Raw genomic sequence first — 18,574 nt, 5'->3', positions numbered from 1 at the left:
GTAAGGGTCAGAGTATCAAGGAATATGGAGCAAAGGCAGGGAAATGGAGTTTTCATAAACATTGCCCAAGATCTAATTGAACAGCGGAACTGGCTAGAGGGTTGAATGGGCTTCTCCTGCTCCTATATTCAATTAAAACTGACCCTGACGTCATACAAAGTCCACACACATGCATATTTCAGCACAGTTAACAGACAGGAATCTCCCTATGAAGGGGAAAGGGAAGACAGTAAGTCGAGCTTGCTGCATAGGTGCAACTCTAATGCTGCCTAACCAACCAAACCAGGATCAACTAACCCAGTATAGGTGGGGAATCAAAGCCAGCATCTTCTCAATTGTATAGCTCGTTCTCACACCCAGTGGTACATTTACCAACTGAGATATCTGCCACACTCAGTCCTTTCTTGCACTTTTCTTTGAAATTAAGTAATCCACAAATCAAGCCTATCAATGGGATAAAAACTGATTCACAGGCCCCGATTCATTTTCTATTTATAACTGTTACTGTTAGGTAGTCAAGCTTAATTATTACAAATATATGGAGGTTAGCAGCAGAGTCTTTATTTACTGAAGTTTTAGATCATCCGTTAATCAGGAAAGCCTCAAATGACTATGAGAAGAAATCAAAGACAACGTGTTAGGAAGGAGCAAATAATCAAATATTAGTCATATTCCATCATAATGAAGATCCAATGTGGCCTGTTGATGGAGTGCTTGAGGAAGGCCTGCCAGTGGAGAGTATGAGGAGGGCCTGCCGGTGGAGTGTATGAGGAGGGCCTGCCGATGGAGTGTATGAGGAGGACCTGCCGATGGAATGTATGAGGAAGGCCTGCCGATGGAGTGTCTGAGGAGGGCCTGCCGATGGAGTGTCTGAGGAAGGCCTGCTGATGGAGTGTATGAGGAGGGCCTGCTGAAGGAGTGTATGAAGAGGGCCTGCCAATGGAGTGTATGAGTGCAGCAACCTCACATTCTACACGACTCTAAAATGAATCCATAATTTCTTGCTCCACATTTGCTGCCAAACCTGCTTCATTTTTTTTTATTTTACATTTCCAGAGGTATTTGCTTTTTGATTTATAGTTTCAGTACCTTGCTGAATTAGCCATGCTCATGACATGCTCAATGATTGAGCCTCCACAGTCTTCTGGGGTATAGAATTCCAAAGATTCACCACCCCCTGAGTGAAGAAATTCCTCCTCATCTCAGTCTTAAATGGCCTACCCCTTATTCTGAGACTGTGTCCCCCTGGTTCTAGACTCACCAGCTAGAGGAAACATCTTATCTACATCTACCCTATCGAGCCCTGTAAGAATTTTGTAAGTTTCAATGAGATCACCCCTCATTCTTCAATCTCTCCTCATAAAACAATCCCGCCATCCCAAGGATTAATCTGGTGAACTTCTGTTGCATTCCCTCTATGACAAGTACATCCTTCCTTAAATAAGAAGACCACAACTGTACACAGTACTCCAGGTGAGGTCTCACCAAGGCTCTATACAACTGCAGCAAGTCATCTTTACTCCTGTACTCAAATCCCCTTGTGATGAAGACTAACATACCATTTGCCTTCCTAATTGCTTGCTGTACCTGTGTGTTCACTTTTAGTGACTCATGAACAAGGACATCCAGGTCCCTTTGGACATCAACATTTCCCAACCTCTCCCCAGTAAAGAAATACTCTTCCTTTCTATTTTTTCCACCAAAGTAAATAACTTCACACATATTCACATTATATTCCATCTACCATGTTCTTGTCCACTCACTTAATCTGCTTAAATCCCCTTGAAGCCCCCTAGCATCCCCCTCACAACTCACATTCCGACCTAGTTTAGTAATTTTGGAAATATTATATTTGGTGCTGCAGATACAAATCATTTATATAGATTGCAAACAGCTGTGGCCCTGATCTTTGTGGTACCCCATAGTAACAGCTTGCCATTCTGAGAATGATCCATTTATTCCTACACTTTGTTTTCTGTTAGCCAATTCTCAGTCCATAGCAGTATATTACCCCCAGTCCCATGGGCTCTAATTTTGTTTACTAACCTCCTGTGTAAGGCCTTATCGAAAGCCTTCTAAAAATCCAAATATATCACTTCCACTGGTTCCCCCTTATCTATTCTGCTAGTAACATGCTTAAGAAACTCCAATAAGTTTGTCAAACATGATTTCCCTTTCATAAATCCATGTTGACTTTACCCAATTTTACCATTCTTTTCTAATTTCCAGTTATCACATTCTTTATATTAGATTCTAACATTTCCCCACTAATGCTGTCAAACTAACAGGTCTGTAGTTCTCCATACATAGTGGGGTTACATTTGCTACTTCCCAGTCTGTAGGAACCTTTCCAGAATCTATAGAATTTTGAAAGATAGCCACCAATGCATCAATTATCTCCCTAGCCATCTCCGTCAACACTCTGGGCGTTTATAAATATGCAATCCAATTAATTTTTCAAGTGCAACCTCTTTATTAATATTAGTTTCTTTCAGTTCCTCATTTTCACTAGTCTCTTGGTTCCTCAGTCCTTCGGGGAGATTTTCTTTATCTTCCTCCATGAAGACAGACACAAAGGGTGTAATTTTCTTTACCTGCTGGTGTCTGGCGCGTTTGGTGGCATGAGCAGACAGAATGGCAAGAAGGCCAAAAATCAGTTTCACAACGTCGTGAAACCAGTTTGCAATCGTCCAATCAGCCCATCGATAGCGGGGCTGCCTTTCCCACCATCGGATGTCGGGAAACTCATTGTAATCCATCAGTGTATCATTGTAAGGCCAGCCCACCAGACTCATACCCCCACCCCCGCTGGATCGTCCGCCCACATCAGCAGGAAAACACTCCAGTAGAGAGCACAGCTTGACAAGTGTGACATGCAGAAGCCGGGACTTACCGCCGGGGCCTTGCTCACATCACGGACCCCGGGGAGCAGAAGATGCTGGAGCCCAACAGCAACAGGGCCCTAGAGGAATATCCATCACATGCTGGGTGGATTCTCCTGGACACGGCTTCACGGTGAAACAGCTCGTGGAAGGTGGAAAGCCACCATTGAGGATCTGCTCACAACCGATGATGGTCGAGGGGGTGAAGAGGAAGGTCCAGCTGTGTTTGAGAGAGGAAGATGTACTGGGGGATGGAGAGGAAGGTCCAGGATCGATTGGGAGAGGAAGAGGGAGTGGGTAGGGGGGATGGGGGGTGGGGGGAGAAGACAGCAACTGGGAAGGTAGTTGTAAGGGGAGGTGGAAGGTGTAAGGGAAGGAGTCCAAGGGGAGGGGGGAAATGGGACCAAAGGTGGGGGGGGAGGGGAAGGAGTCCAAGGGGAGGGGGAAAATGGGTCCAAAGAGAGGGGGAAGGAGTCCAAAGTGGGGGAAGGAGTTGGCCCAAGGCTGGGAGGGGGAAGGGCTCCGAAGGCAGGTCAGGGAGAAGGCATCCCAATTGTGGGGGTGGGAGAAGGCATCCCAAGGGGTGGGGAGAGAAGGGGTCCCATGGAGAGGGAGAGAAGGGATTCCAAGGCGGGGGGTAGAGAAGGGGTCCTAAAGTTGGGGGGGTGGGGGTGGGGGAGTGTGGGAGAGAAGGGGTCCCAAGGTCACGGGGAGGGGTCCCAAGGTGTGGAATGTCCAGGTAAACATGCAATGGAGGGCTCTGATGAGTCTGTGACTGTCACCTGGACATCCCCTAGAGAAAAGGGTTGTGGCTGGTAGGTCACGGAGGGGAGGTGGAAGGTGACGCCAGGGGGCAGTGGTCAACAGTGATGGGGGAAAGGAAATGAGTGACTAGGAGAGGGCAAAGGACAGGGGAGCAAAAGAAAGACTGCATCACAACCACACTGGCTAAATGGAAAGTGAAATGAGAGCCGTGTTGGACAGGCACAGGCGCTGCATGGGAGTGTGGTCAGTGGATAGTCGGAGATGCAGGTCGGCTCAGATGGACAACTGAAAGTGAACCCCAGCAGGCAGCATTGAAAATGCTCGGGACAGTGAGGTGAGTGTGATAGAGGAAGGATCCACATGTGTGGGAAGAGTGCTTGCACGAGACTCCAAAAGGGCCTGCCACACACACATGCAGGCACGAACACACACCTCACTCCAGGGTCACTCATGGGCCGGCTGTCTGCAGCTGAACTGCCAGTGTGTGGGGATGGGGTTGATGCAGTGGGAGGTCTTGTGAAGCCTGTAAATGAAGCTGAATACATCATTTTACATTGTTCAGTGAAAGTGAATATATTTCCAGATTGTAAAGTGACAAAATGTGTTCACCTGTGCAACCGCCTGTCAACAAAATCTCTTAACTTTTGAATGCTTTAGACTTCTAGGTGCTACCCTGGCATCTGCAGCTGGGGTAGAGACAGCCTGTGCAATGGTTGGCCCTGTTGCCTCTGATGACTTTGGCGTGGGTTCTCTGGAGAGCTGAGGCCTTGAGGGCCCAACTTACATTGGCTGCCCTCCTGTGAGCCAGCTGCTCCCTCTGTGGTGACAGAGGACAAGGTTGAGGGAGTCACAGGCAAAGGGGACTTGGAGGGAATGGACAGCTTCTGAGATTCCTGGGTGGATGACCCAGGGGTGTCCAGCTGTCGCTCCTCCTCCCTTCGGGTGCCCGAGGGCCCCGGCCTGACTCCTTGAAGGGAAGGAGCATCTGGAGGGATGTTGCCACTGCAGGAACTCACCCATGGCTCCCCGATGGAGTACAGGTCTGTACACATCTCCGCGTTCTGCTGGACCAGGGTCTCCATGGCATCTGCCATCCTCCCCTTGGAGATCTCCATATGCGCACATGTGGGCACCACCTCATCAGAGAGCAGGTGGACGCACTCCTCTGACTCGCGTGCCACTCTGTTGAGGGCTTCCAACAGCTCTGTGTGTGTTCCCCTGCCTTCTGCTGACTCTCCATGATGAGTTGGAAGGCTGAATCCAGAGGCTCGTCATCTGACTCGGATTTTCAGATGCCTCTTCTCCAGCAGTCCTCCGAGTGCTGGGGAGCTCAGCTGAACTTGCCTCCTCTTGACGTGGACACATGTCCGTGTGGTGACCACCAGATTGTGAACCCGAGCCTGCTCTATCTCTAGGTCCCACCGAGGTGTGTGTCTCTGCACTGGTGGAGGGTGTGGGTAAGCGCTGTGACGGGTCTTCCAGGCTGCTTGTTTCCAGTTCTTCAATGGAGGAGGTGTCCTCTTGGCTGCAGGTGAGGACCTGGATGGAGCTGAGGGTGTTGGTCACTTGGCAGAGCTCCCTGTGAACCAAAGTAGAGATAATTAGTGCTTGGCAGCAGAGTCAAAACAGGACAGAGAGCATGCACAGTTGTGTTGAGAGGGCGACCTCACTGTCACTGCAGGCAGGGTCCACATCCTCACCAGTCAGCATGATGGCCGCTCCTCAAAGTGAGTGAGGGACCTAATGTGGACCACTCCACCTCCATCTGGGACCTTTCCCTGCTGTTTTGAGCCAGCTTCTCCTGCATGAAAACAGATGGGGAGAGTGTGAGCAGGATACATGGCACTAAATGGAATGTTTGTGTGGTGAATAGAGTCATGGACGGGATGAGGATACAAGCTCTAGAGGATATGAGCCTGATGGGAATGTGAGGGTGTGTGTGAGAGTTAGTGGTGTTGTCCCTTGAGGTGTGAGATCCCAGTGGATGTGTGATGGGTTTGTGAGTGTGTGAGTTGAGAGTGGTGAGAACAGTGACTTACCCTGGTGAAATGGATGAGACCATTCATCCTCTTGTGGCACTGGGTGGCTGTCTTCTTTTGCAGGACATTGGTGCTGACCACCGCTGCCACCACCTCCCAAGCTGGATTGGTGATGTTGCTGCCCATCCTGCAGCCAAAGTCGGGGTAGCGGACATCACGATGAGTCTCCATTGTGTCCAAAAGGCACTCGAGGGACGCATCATTAAACCTAGGGGCTGCAGTCTTTTTGCCTTTTGAGGTCATGTCTTCCATGCAGCAGCCCTGGGCTGGAAGTACTGAGAGGTGTGCACATGGCTGCACTTTAAATATGACGCCCAGTGTGATGAAGCGGCGAGGTGATGGCATGGCGGGCAAATGAGAGCCTGCCCACCATCAAAATGGTGTGTTTCCAGGGAATGCATAATTAATATGGCAGGATTAGGACGATACGGTGTGAGAAGCCGCCACTATGGCCGGCGGGTAAAACATCATTTTCCCCTCCCGCTACCACACTTAGCGCAAGTCTGGGATGATTCTGCTCAAAGTAATGGTTTAATTTCTCTGCCATTTCCTTATTCTCCATTATAAATTCTCCTGTCCTGTAATGCCTGCATTTGTCCTAGCTAATGTTTTCCTTTTCACATACCTAAAGAAGCTTTTACAGTCCACCTTTATGCTCTTCACCAACTTGCATTCATATTATTTTTTTCTTTTCTTTATCAGTTTCTTTATCATCATTTGCTGGATTCTGAATTGCTTTACCACTTTTTCTGACAACCTTATAAGCCATTTCCTTTGAGCTAATGCAATCTCTAACTTCTTTTGTTAGCCACAGTTGATTCACCTTTCCAATTTTTTTTTCTGTCTTAAAGGAATGTATATTTGTTGTAGACCATGTAATACTTCTTTAAAAACTAGCCATTGCCTGCCTACTGTCAAATCTTTTAATGTATTTCCAAATCCACCATAGCCAACATGCCCCTTATACCTTCATAATCTCCTTTGTTCTGATTTAGGACCCTAGTTTCAGAATGAACCATATCACTCTCAAACTTAATGTAAAACTCCACCAAATTATGATCACTATTATCTAATGGCTCCTTTACAGCGAGGATATCAATTAGTCCTTTCTCAATAGATAATATTAAATCTAAAATTGCCCGATCCCTAGTTGGTTCCTCAATGTATTTTTTCAGAAACCCATCAGGTACACACTCCAGGAAGTCATCCTCCAGAGCATTTGTGCTAATTAAATTTATCCAGTCTATATGTAAATTGATGTCACCTATTATTACTGTATTACCCACATTACATGCAGCTCTGATTTCCTAATTTATACTGTGCCCTACATTACCATGACTGTTTGGTGGCCTGTAAACAACTCCCACCAATGTTTTTTGCCCCTTGCTGTTTCTTAGCTCCACCCAAACTGATCCTACATCTTTCTCCTTCAATCTAAGATCCTCTCTCACTAATGTACCAATGCGTCCCTTATTAACAATGCTACCCCATCTCCTTTTCCCCTCTGGTTATCATTGTAAGTGATGAAAATCCCTGAATATTCAATTCCCAGCCCCGGTTACCCTGTAACCATGTCTCTGTAATGGCAATTAAATCATAGCCAAGTGGCGTTAAAATGGGTGACTAGTTTCTTTTTCCTCTTTTTGGCCTGTGCAGACACGATGGGCTGAATGGCCTCTTCCTCCACCATAATGTTCCATGGTTCTATTTATCTTTAGCTTATTGCGAATGCTGCATGTCTCATTTATAAAGGACCTAGTACCCGGAGCACTCTATCCCAATATAAATCATCACCTTCACTAGAGGAAAGAATAAATTAAAGAGAATCTGGAACACAGTGTTTGCATATAAACATACCCACCTTGTTTAGTAAGGGAGGAACTTACAGCAATAAAACTCACATGTTGAAATCACCAAACAGGATCAGGATAACAATATCTCTTCATGTCTGTTATTTGGTATTAGAAAGTTCTTCAGATACATTTTAATTTGCCTTTGTGACTTGTTTGCACATTCTTTGCAACGGTTAAGAAAATGGGCATGTCACGTTTGTGAAAATCTCAGTCCTCTGCAGAAATGTACCGAATTCCATTCCATTGACAATTCACACCCAAGAACAACAGCTTGTGTTTATATAGTGTCTAAAACATCCCAAGCAGGCATTACTGAACAAAATTTAACACTGAACCACATAAGACAATATTAGGATAGGTGACCAGAGGTTTAGTCAAAGAGGTAAGTTTTAAGAAGCACCTTAAATGCGGAAAGGTTGAGAGGCAAAGAAGTTTAGGGAGGGAATTCCAGAATTTAGGACCTAGCCAGCTACAAATGATGGAGAGATTAAAATAGGAGATGCTCCAAAGGCCAGACCCATGTGAAAAAGCACAGAAAATATTATCATACTTCTAGTACAGACAATGTGCTAAAATACACTTAATGTTCTTAATCATGTGTTTTTATTGAGCTAATTATTTGGACTATCCTTTAAATGGGGTGTAATGTAATGTCAATTCATTTAATTAAAGGAACTTTAATTTTGAAACTAATCTTGAAAATTCAGGACCAGAAAATTACTAATTGATCCAAAAGTTTCAATCATCGTAGCTTTCTCCTTAGCCGCAGACTCTATTGGTATATCCCTAAAACATAGACTCTCTTAGGTAGCTAACAGTTACCACATCAAGGAATCCTGCAACCACAAATCACCCATTGAGGCAGGAACACTGGCAAATCAGCTTATTCTCACCTATTCTGAATAGGCTATTAACACATTCCAAGGCTTTTGTTATAGGACCCTGAACCATTAATGTGTGATTAATGAGCTAGACGATAGAACAAAAAGGGTGCAAGGTCACTTTAAACCATCAAGGTTGCACAGCAGTTTGTGTTTACCGAGAATGGAATACTACAAATGTAGAAGAAAAAAACATTTGTAGCTGGTTCAAACTTGCTTTTCCATGAGACTGGTTCACCTGTGTTTATTAATTTGCTGGAGTACTACGCCTAGTACCTTGAGCAGTATTAGCAGTACTGCACCACCTCCAGCAGTAAATCTCTAGGTGTATTGCATGGGCTGTAAAATTAATAATGTCTGTACTCTGTTGATAGGTTTCAAAAAGCTCCCAAATCATGTTAGCTGATGCACCTGTCATGTGCCAGCCTAGGTATTAAATCCACTTTACAGCACAGGTGCTCCAGTTATTTATATACATTCAGCGAAAATAAGGTTTGTGTTTTCCAGATCACATGTAATTCACCATTGTCTGAAAAATCAGGTTAATAACAGATTTTCAGGATTCTTATTCTAGTCATCTAAATTTCCATTTGCTTTGTCAAAATGAATGTCTTAGAAGGATCGTTAACTAATTATGCCTTTTTCAGCCATATGGCTACACACTAGAGTTTTTGTTCTACTTTTAACCCATACACCATCGCTGACCCAAGAAGACTTCATGTAGGGAACGGGTACAAAGCTTCCTAACAGTTTACTTCCTCAACACTGACATGATCTTTTAAATGATCAGTGTTTGATCAGATTGACCAGAGTGTTACCAGTGCACCAAAGGTTAAATTCTAGAGAGATTACATAAAATGCTTGAATTCCCTGGAACATAGATGGTTAAAGGGATGATCTGATGGAGGTTTATGGGGTTTTGAAAGGATTTACGGACTGAATAAAGAGAAACGTTCCCACTGGTGGGCGGAATCTTGGACACGGAGACACAACATTAAAATCAGAGGCAGGTTTTTCAGGAGAGAAATTAGGAAACATTTATTCATTCAAAGGATGGCAAGAGTTTGGAACTCTCCCCTTGATGTTAGCTTAATTAATGATTTAAAACCTGAGATTGATAGATTTTTGCTAAACAAGGATATAAAGAGACATGGTGCCGAGGACGGTGAATGGAGTAAATATACACATCAGCCATACTCTCATTGAATGGAGGAACAGGCTCGAGGGCTGAATGGCCTCCTCCTGTTCAGGCGCATCACCGCAATGAGAGGACAGGTTCTGTACTCCTCCTGCAGGAAAATCTGTCACCGGGAAGAAATGCAATGCCAGACAATTGACTATTGGTGAGATAGAGAATCCGGTCCGCTTTTAATTGCGGTGCAAATGCGGGGAAACATTCCCCGCACAATGAGGTCCTATTGCCAATCTCGGGATTAGCAAATCGGCAAAGCTTCCACCTCATAAATTCACCGAAGGATCTGAGCAGAACTGTTGAGAAACGCAGAGAATGTCACCGTACAACTCGGATGAGAGAGTTTAAACTTCACTCGGTGAAGGGTCAACACTCCTTCATTGATCATCCCCACCAGGATGATGCCAAAGTCTGCCTAATTTCAAACTGATGCTCCCCAAAACAAGTATTTTTAATATCATTTCAAAGGGTATATACTGAGTGAGAAATATAATGATTGCTACCATGAATAACACATTGCTGAAATCAGCCAGGAATCCTCTTCCTTGGAAACAATGTAAATATTGGTGTTATGCAGACATGGTGCTTTTTTAAAACCCATTCTCTTCAAACTCCAACAGCTCCCATCACCTCAGGGACTGAAACCACCTCGATGAATAAGGCGGCTAATCGAGTTCCCGCAATTTCCACTTGGCTTCGGGACCATAAAATATTGTGTAAAACAAAAACTGAAGTAAGTTTCAGAGTGTTAAAATCTGCCGGGGTCTAACACCTGTTCCCCAGTGTATAAAGGGTTAAAACGCTCTCTTAATCCTGGTAAAATGACATTTCTAGTAAAGGAGTGGTGGTGAAGTCTGATGGAACGGATTCATTGTCATGACAGAGAGAGAGAATCGCTGAGCAGCCGCACCCGCAGACATTCTCTCACACTCACACCTACAGATCCGAGCGAATTCTAAAATCTCTCACCTTTATCGCTGAACAGATGAACAGAAACCTGAAGAAAATCAGTACAATCGTCTTGAAGAGGGATCCAGACATCTCGCGATTGCAAATAGCGGATATTTTCTTTTACAAGTGGATATCTCCTTCTCCAGTGATGATTTGGGATTTTTTTTAAGCTCGCTGAATAACTAGTGGAGAATGTCAATGTGAAGTGACTCCAGCTCACTCCAGAGCTGCCCCAGGTCACTCCCACTTAGTTTACCTCTGTTTCTGACAGAGAGTGGATTTGTTTGACCAGGAGAATTCCACCTCCTCGGTTTCTACAAAACACTAGAAGAAAGATTATAGACAGATGAATAACGCCGGTTATTAGGGCTGGGTTTATATTGCTCTGTGTTGGGCTGTGATGGGGCGGCCCCTCTCAGTGTCACTGGACACACAAACACAATGTGCTGCTGATGGGCGAGGTCCCCGACACACACACACCCCCCCACCCTGAACAAACCCATTGCACTGCCTCGCTGAGTCTCAATTGCTTTCACATTCACAGCTCTTCACCCGGTATCTCTGCCCCGCCTTCCCCCAAAATAACCAAACCGAGTTCGCCTTGCAGCCAATTCTAAAGACACCCGAACTGACCGAATACTTTGAGTTTATCAGCGGTTATGTTGACCGCTCTCCTTCTGTCCGGCTCTCAGTCCTTTATTAGAATGGATAACACCCTGACAGAGGCAGGGACTGAACCCCCGGGCGGGGCGGACAGGTGGAAGAGTCCCAAACTTTAGGAAAATTGCCAAACTCCAGGGATGGTTTAAGTCCTTCCTTTTTTTCCATTCCACCATTGTTTTTTCTTTAAGCACTGAAAATGCTATAAGCGCCAAAATAGCTGAGGAACAATCTTAAACAATCTACCCCTTCAGAAGCAGAATAAAACACAAGAGGCCTATTGTTCTCCACGTTTTTTGTTAATTCCAGTTTATAACATTGAGATCAAATTTACTGTCAACGGTGTGAGGGAATTTCGGCACCAAAGACAGAACGGGTTTATGAAACTGTCAAAATATCGTTTTGAGGTGGAGCTCACAAAGATAAAGAGAGGTATGCAAGGTATGGTGTATCTGTGTGCAAATGGCTCGCATTGAGAAATGAGATTCCCTTGCCCGCCCAGCCTAGGATTTACTGGGACAGATACAGGAATGTAAACCTGCACTTTTTTTACCCCTAATTCTACCATACTGAATACTGCAAGTAGGGAGGTTACAACTCCAATTTCTAAGCTCACCCAGGATTCCCAACCTCGGTCACAGTTCGTTTCTAAGACCCACCTGCCACCCTTTCTCACCTCAAATACCCAGCAGCAGCATTAAAGCCAAAAGGTTCTCTGTTTGCAAAGCTCTGCTCCCTAAACTGAACCTACCCGGGCAGTGTTCCTCTCTGATATTCTCACTGAGGAATGTTCTCTCTCCCTCTGTCTCTATTCCAGTTTGTTCAAATCTCCTTTCTGCTTACACACCTGCCCATTATGAACAACTCGATTGGGCGTCATCCAGTTCATTGAAAAAAATGAGGTTACATTGGCAAGATGCGCAATTTTGCTTCAGCCGCTTGCTGAAGGCTGTTATTGATGTAAGATGCACATCGCCACCTGTTTCCTGTACATTTAGACAAGTTAACACTTTGACAGATTGAAATGTGCAATTTGCAATTGTCTGGGCAGGCGAGGGTAAAACCAATATGGAACAGGGAATGATCATCTGCATCCCTTTAATCCAAGTAGATTATAATTTCCTATTTAAATATAGAAAGTCTGCGCTACAATATAATTGATGAATTCAACTACCCACTGGCAAACAGATAATTTTACCCAGGATAAACCAGGTTTGACTTAAGGGTCATTATTAGAATTCCATTTATAATTGATAGCATTAAGCAACCCAAAGTCTCACTCAGACCCTTTCACCCTTCTCTAGTATTATCCCTCCACCTAATCCTTCCCTCTGGCCTGGTACCTTCTCTTGATCTTTTCATTAAGAACTGCCAGTGTGACATTGCACATCTCAATTTCTCTGTTCCCCTCACTCACTTGAACCTGTCTCCCTCTGATCTTGCCGCACTCTGTTCTCTCAGGTCTAACCCTGTCATTATCAAAGCTGCTGATAAGGGTGGTGCTGTTGTTGTCTGATGTACTGATCTCTACCTGGCAGAGGTCAAAAGTCAACTGTCTGACACTTCTTCCTACCTCCCTCAGGCCATGAACCCACCACCAAACTTCAAGTCATTGTTTCCAGGACTGTCATTGACTTCATCTCCTTTGGTGATCTTCCCTCCAAGCTTCCAACCTCATAGTCCCCCAGCTTCGCATAGTCCGCTTCTACCTCCTCCGCAAAATCAACAAACAGGACTGTCCCGGTAGACCCATTGTTTCAGCCTGTTCCTGTCGCACAGAACTAATTCCTTCCTATCTTATTTCCAGAAGGCATTTGATTAGGTGCCCCACTAAAGGTTATTACAGTAAGTAAAAGCTCACGGTATAGGGGGTAACATATTGGTATGGATAGAAGATTGGCTGGCTAACAGGAAACATAGAGTATGCCTAAATGGGCACTTTTCTAGTTGGCAAGATGTAACGAGTGGTGTTACATCTCTTGGAACCTCAACTTTTTATCATTTATGTAAATGACATGGATGAAAGGACCAAAGGTATGGTTGCTAAATTTGCTGATGATACAAAGTTAGGAAGGAAAGTAAGTTGTGAAGCAGACATAAGGAGGCTACAAAGGAAATAGGTAGGTTAAGTGTGTGTGTTCGGAAATAGATAGTTTGAGTAAATTATACTTGTATTTGTAGGTTTTAGGAATTAGTTTTAGCTTTAATGTTTAAGTTTGATTTGTATTTCTATATCTCTGTGTTGAGAAATTGAGTTTTAGTTCCACTTTAAATGGTGCCTACATTTCTAATGAGAGTTTTATGCTCTTAGCTAGGTTAAACAAGCAAGAGTAGAGAAACTGGGCTGTTGCCTAGCAACGGTGGTCCGGAGAGGCAGGTCCCTCCCATAGACACATAGAAGAAACTAGAAACAGCAGTTTGATTTGGAAGCTGTTTGAGTTTGGTTGGTTTTGAAAGTAGCTAGTAGGGAGACTGGAGCAAAGAGGACAGATAGCCGATCCTTAGCTAAAGAAAAAACCTCAAAATCCAGGGGAGTGGAACAGGAGAAAGTCCCAAGAAGACCTTCTAGCCAAAGGGAAGATAGGAACCTGGGAAATGGTCCTGTTAATGACGTTAAGAGTGAGGGGCAGAAAGAAAGCCTCCAAGCTTCACATTTAAACAGACAAAAGATGTAGAAAGCAGATTTAAAGTGAGAACAGCTTGCAAGAGGCACGAAAGTCCAAAGAATCAATTGAAGGTCTGTAACTCTTTGCTATGGGCATGCAAAGCAGTGGTGTACTGTTCACAGCTGAGTCAGTGAGACAGAAGACAGCTTGAATGCATGTGGTGACCCAGGCAGAGGAACATCGGAAGGAAAGTTCAAAATCCTGGAGGTGAACCCTTGCATAAGGCACCTGAGAAAAAGCATTGGTTTGGGAGAAGATTCCAAGATGAGTTCTTCAAGAATGGAGATTGGAAACCCTCGTGTGAAAGACGGAGTGCAGTGAGATTGATTGGCTCACAGTGTGACAAGCGTCTGGGTGTAGGTGAGGAGAGATCCATAGCATCTGGTTGAGGTGGCACCTGTCACTTGGTTTCAGAGTGTGGTGTGTCTGACCAAAGGGTGCCAATTGGTTCACATGGACTGTTTAATTACTGTGAATATTGAAGAATAAGATAGCTTTTGTAACTTGTGTTATCCTTACAAATTTGTATATATCGGTAAATGTATAGTTGTGGGTGAAGGAGTATTGTGATATAGTTAATCTTTTCTTATTTAATAAATGTTTTATGCTTTTGTTAAAAGTTCAATTGCTGACTTCGGTGACTCTGTTCAGTAACCACTCTCCATGTATCTAAACAAACAAATAAAAATTAGGAACTATCGAGCTGGGTTCCACCCTGGGATCAGATCTGCCTAGTGGTAACCTCAGCTGGGGATCATACCAAGTGGGCAAAAATGTGGCAAATGGAGTATAAGGTGGGAAAATGTGAAATTATCCATTTTGGCAGGAAGGATATAAAAGAAGCATATTATCTAAATGGTGAGAGATTGCAGAGCTCTGAGATGCATGAATTGCAAAAGATTAGTATGCAGGTACAGCAAGTAATTAGGAACATTAATAGAATATTATTGTTAATTGTGAAGGGAATTGAATACAAAAGTAGAGAGGTTATGCTTAATTGGTGAGACCACATCTGGAGTATTATGTACAGTACTGGTCTCCATATTTAAGGAAGGATGTAAATGCTTTGGAAGCAGTTCAGGGAAGGTTTTAAACCAGCTTATATTTCAACTCTTTCTTGGACTCGAACTCAAGTTCTGTCGAAGGGTCATGAGGACTCGAAACGTCAACTCTTTTCTTCTCCGCTGATGCTGCCAGACCTGCTGAGTTTTTCCAGGTAATTCTGTTTTTGTTTTTGTTTTGGATTTCCAGCATCCGCAGTTTTTTTGTTTTTATCAGGGAAGGTTTACTGGGCTAATATCAGAAATGGGCAGGTTGTCTTATGAGGAAAAGTTGGACAGATTAGGCTTGTATCTACTGGAGTTTAGAAGAGTAAGAGCTGACTTAATTGAAAATCTTGAGGGGTCTTGACAGGGTGGATGTGGAGAGGATGTTTCCTCTTGTGGGCGAATCTAGAATTTGGGGTCACAGTTTAAAAATAAGGCGTTGCTCATTAAAACAGAGATGAGGAGGATTTTTTTCTCTCTAAGTGTCGTGAGTCTTTGGGATTTTCTTCTTCAAAATGCAGTGGAAGCAGAGTCTTTGAATATTTTTAACGCAGACGTAGATAGATTCTGGATAAGGAAGGTTGTAAAAGATTATCGGGACAGGTGGGAATGTGGATTTCAGGTTACAGTCAGATCAGCCATGATCTTATAGAATGGTAGGGCAGGCTTGAGAGGTCAAGTGGCCTACTCCTGCTCCTAACTTCGTATCGTGATTCTATTTCTTTCCTTCTTGTCCATTTTACTCCCCTAGATCTACAAACCTTCCAATACCCTTCATCATTTTAACAGTTTCCAATTTCTTGCACCTAGCCATCTCCTCTTCACCACGGACATGCAATCTTTCTATACTTCTGCCCCCGACTAGATAGTTTGAGGGATCTCAACTTCATCCTTGAATTAAAACCCTGCCAGTCTCCAGCCCCCACCGCCCTCCACCACCTGGCTGAACTTTTTTCAATCTGAACAACTTCTCCTTTAACTCCCCTCACTTCCGCCAAAAAGAGGCATTGCTACGGGTATCCACATGGTTCCTAGTTATACCTGCCTTTTTGTGGGGTAAGTGGAACATTTTTTGTTCCAGTTCCACACAGACCCCCACCCTCACCTTTTTTTCTGGTGCATTGATAACTGTATCAATGCTGTTTCCTGCTCTAAATCTGATTTCAGAAACTTCATCATCTTTGCTTCCAATTTTCACCCAAACCTGGTCTGTCTCCGAATCATCTCGTTCCTTCTTCGATTTTTCTGTCTCCATTTCTGGGAATAGGCTATTAACCAATATTCACTATAAGTTGGCTGGCTCCCAGTTACCTCGACTATAGTGTTTTACCCTTGCCTCCAGTAAGGACTCTATTCCATTCTCCCAGTTTCTTCATGTCTTCTGCATCTGTTCTAATAATGCAATCTTACATACCCATGCTTCTGATATGTCTTCTTATATCTTCAGCTAAGGATTCCACTCTACCATGGTTGACAGGGCCCTTGAACCTGCCTATCCCATTTCCCACACTTCTGTTCTAACCCCTTCCCCTCCATCCCTCAACCTGGATAGGGTTCCCCGTGTCCACCCCTTCCATCCTACAGCCTCCACATTTAATGGATCATTCCCTGCTGTTCCGGCACTCCCACTGTGATGCTACCACTGAACACATCTTCCCTGGTCCTCTCCTGCCCTTTCTGAAGGGACCATTCCCTCCACGGTACCCCCGTTCACTCCTCAGCCACCCCCAACAACCCCTCCCCTTCCCACATCACCTTTCCAAGCAAGTGCAGGAGATGCAACACCTGCCCTTTTAGCTCCTCCCTTCCCACAACCCAAGGCTCCAAACATTCTTCCAGGTGAAGCAGCGATTTACTAGTACTTCCTTCAATTTAGTATACTGCATTCGCTGCTGGCAATGTGGTCTCCTCTATGCTGGGAAGCCCAAATGCAGATTGCGAGATTTCTTTGGGGAGCACCTTCTTTCAGTCTGCAAGTGTGATCCTGAACTGACCAGTGGCTGGTCATTTTCATTCTTTGCTCTACCCTCACTCTGACCTCTCTGTCCTCAGCCTTCTGCACTGTTCCAGTGAAGCTCAATGCAAGCTGAAGAAACAGCAGCTCATCTTGCTATTAGGCACTTCTTCTGGGCTCAACATTGATTTTAACAATGTCTCCCATTTTTTCAGACAACAGTTTTTGGTGATGATTCTACTATTCCCATCTACACCTTCTCTAGGCCCATCTTTTATTTCTTTATTTGTCCCATTATTAGTTTCTTTTGCCTTGCACCATCATCCCTTTTGTCATTTAACCTTTTCCACCTTCCACCATATCCCAGACTTTCTCTTTTGTTCTTTCCCTGTCTTTATACTTTCTTAAAGCTTGCTCTGTCTCTGGCTTCATCCAGTCCTGATGACCGGTCATTGGTCTAAAATATTAATTCTGTTTCTCTCTCCACAGATACTTGCAGACAGCACTTGCTGTTTTTATTCTGGTATCGCACTTTCTGGTTTATTTACAGATGAGACCAAGTCCAAGGACCACTTACATCAAGAGAACAAATCTAGGAGCCACTGACATTGAGAGACTGAATCCAGGAGACGCTCACGCTGGAGACCAAATCCAGGAGCTATTACAATGAGACACCCTGATGCTCATTTCATAGGGTGGAATCTTCCCCTCCTGCCGGCGGTGGGTTTAGTGACGGGCAGCAGCAGAAAGTTCAGAGACAGGCCAAAAGTCAGAATCCCACTGGCGGGAAACCAGTTCAAAATTTTTTCCTCACAGATTTCATGGGGGGGTTGATGGTGGGTTAAGCTCCCCATTAATCTGTATCGGGAACGCCATTTGCATGCATTACCATGCCATGAATGCTCATTAAAAACGCTGCTCACCAGAATTGTGCTCCCCATCCCAGTCCCCAGTGTCACAGCAGTGGCAAATCAGACCTGCCTAAAACGTGTTTGGGAATGACGTGCAGCTGCACACACAACCAGCCCCCACCCCCCCCACCACCCCCCACCTTAGGGGGCAGTGGCATCATCCCTTGTCTCCTCAGACCCTCTGACTCAGGAACTATTCTTCTACAAGGCCTGATGACAGAAGCTGCTGGTTCAGAGAATATGGAGATCCCCTACGGGCGCATCCACAATGAGGATGGAAGTTACAGGCATCTTGGCCAGATGGAAGCATAATGGAGCCAGCTGCCCCCACCTCATATTTAGCCACAGGAGATTGTGTGTGAGTGCAGGGTGTCACCCTGCTAGTTACATTTAATGGGTCACCTGAATGAAGTTTCCTATATTTGTTTGGTCATTTATTTCTCCCATTGTCATTATAATTGATAATGAAATCAATGAGACCTTTGAGTTATTCATGTTTGATGTCAAAAGTGAGATGCGGGTTCATGTGGGGGGCAGGGGAATTCCTGGGCTTAGTTTGGCTGTGTGTTCTATGAGGTGGTGCTGGAAGCCCCATGCTTAATGTATTTGGGTGGTGATGGGATTATTCAGATCCGTGCGTCATTACTGGATAATTCTCTTCATTGGTCAAAGGATTGAGAGCCACGCTTGTGAAATATTGGTGAATTAATGTGGTCTTTTCAGCCAGGCCACTCTGCCGATTGCCATAAGGATTGAGATGCTCTTGCAGTCCTC

The 18,574-nt window shown here is 44.6% G+C and overlaps 1 protein-coding gene across 1 annotated transcript in view; it reads right to left on the bottom strand.

The window, feature by feature from the left end:
- The window catches only part of LOC121276861 (ADAMTS-like protein 1), a 572,059-nt gene extending 561,155 nt beyond the window's left edge, over positions 1–10,904 (bottom strand). Inside the window, exon 1 of the mRNA XM_041185436.1 lies at positions 10,582–10,904. Within this exon, the coding sequence (XP_041041370.1) occupies positions 10,582–10,653 (72 nt within the window). The 5' untranslated portion in view covers positions 10,654–10,904. The remainder of the gene's footprint in view (positions 1–10,581) is intronic.
- Between the last annotated feature and the right edge of the window lie 7,670 nt (positions 10,905–18,574).

The sequence above is a fragment of the Carcharodon carcharias genome, chromosome 4, assembly GCF_017639515.1.
Source record: "Carcharodon carcharias isolate sCarCar2 chromosome 4, sCarCar2.pri, whole genome shotgun sequence".
NCBI lineage: Eukaryota > Metazoa > Chordata > Chondrichthyes > Lamniformes > Lamnidae > Carcharodon > Carcharodon carcharias.
The sequence above is the reverse complement of the archived record's forward strand: the minus strand, read 5'-3'. Positions and strand labels throughout refer to the sequence as shown.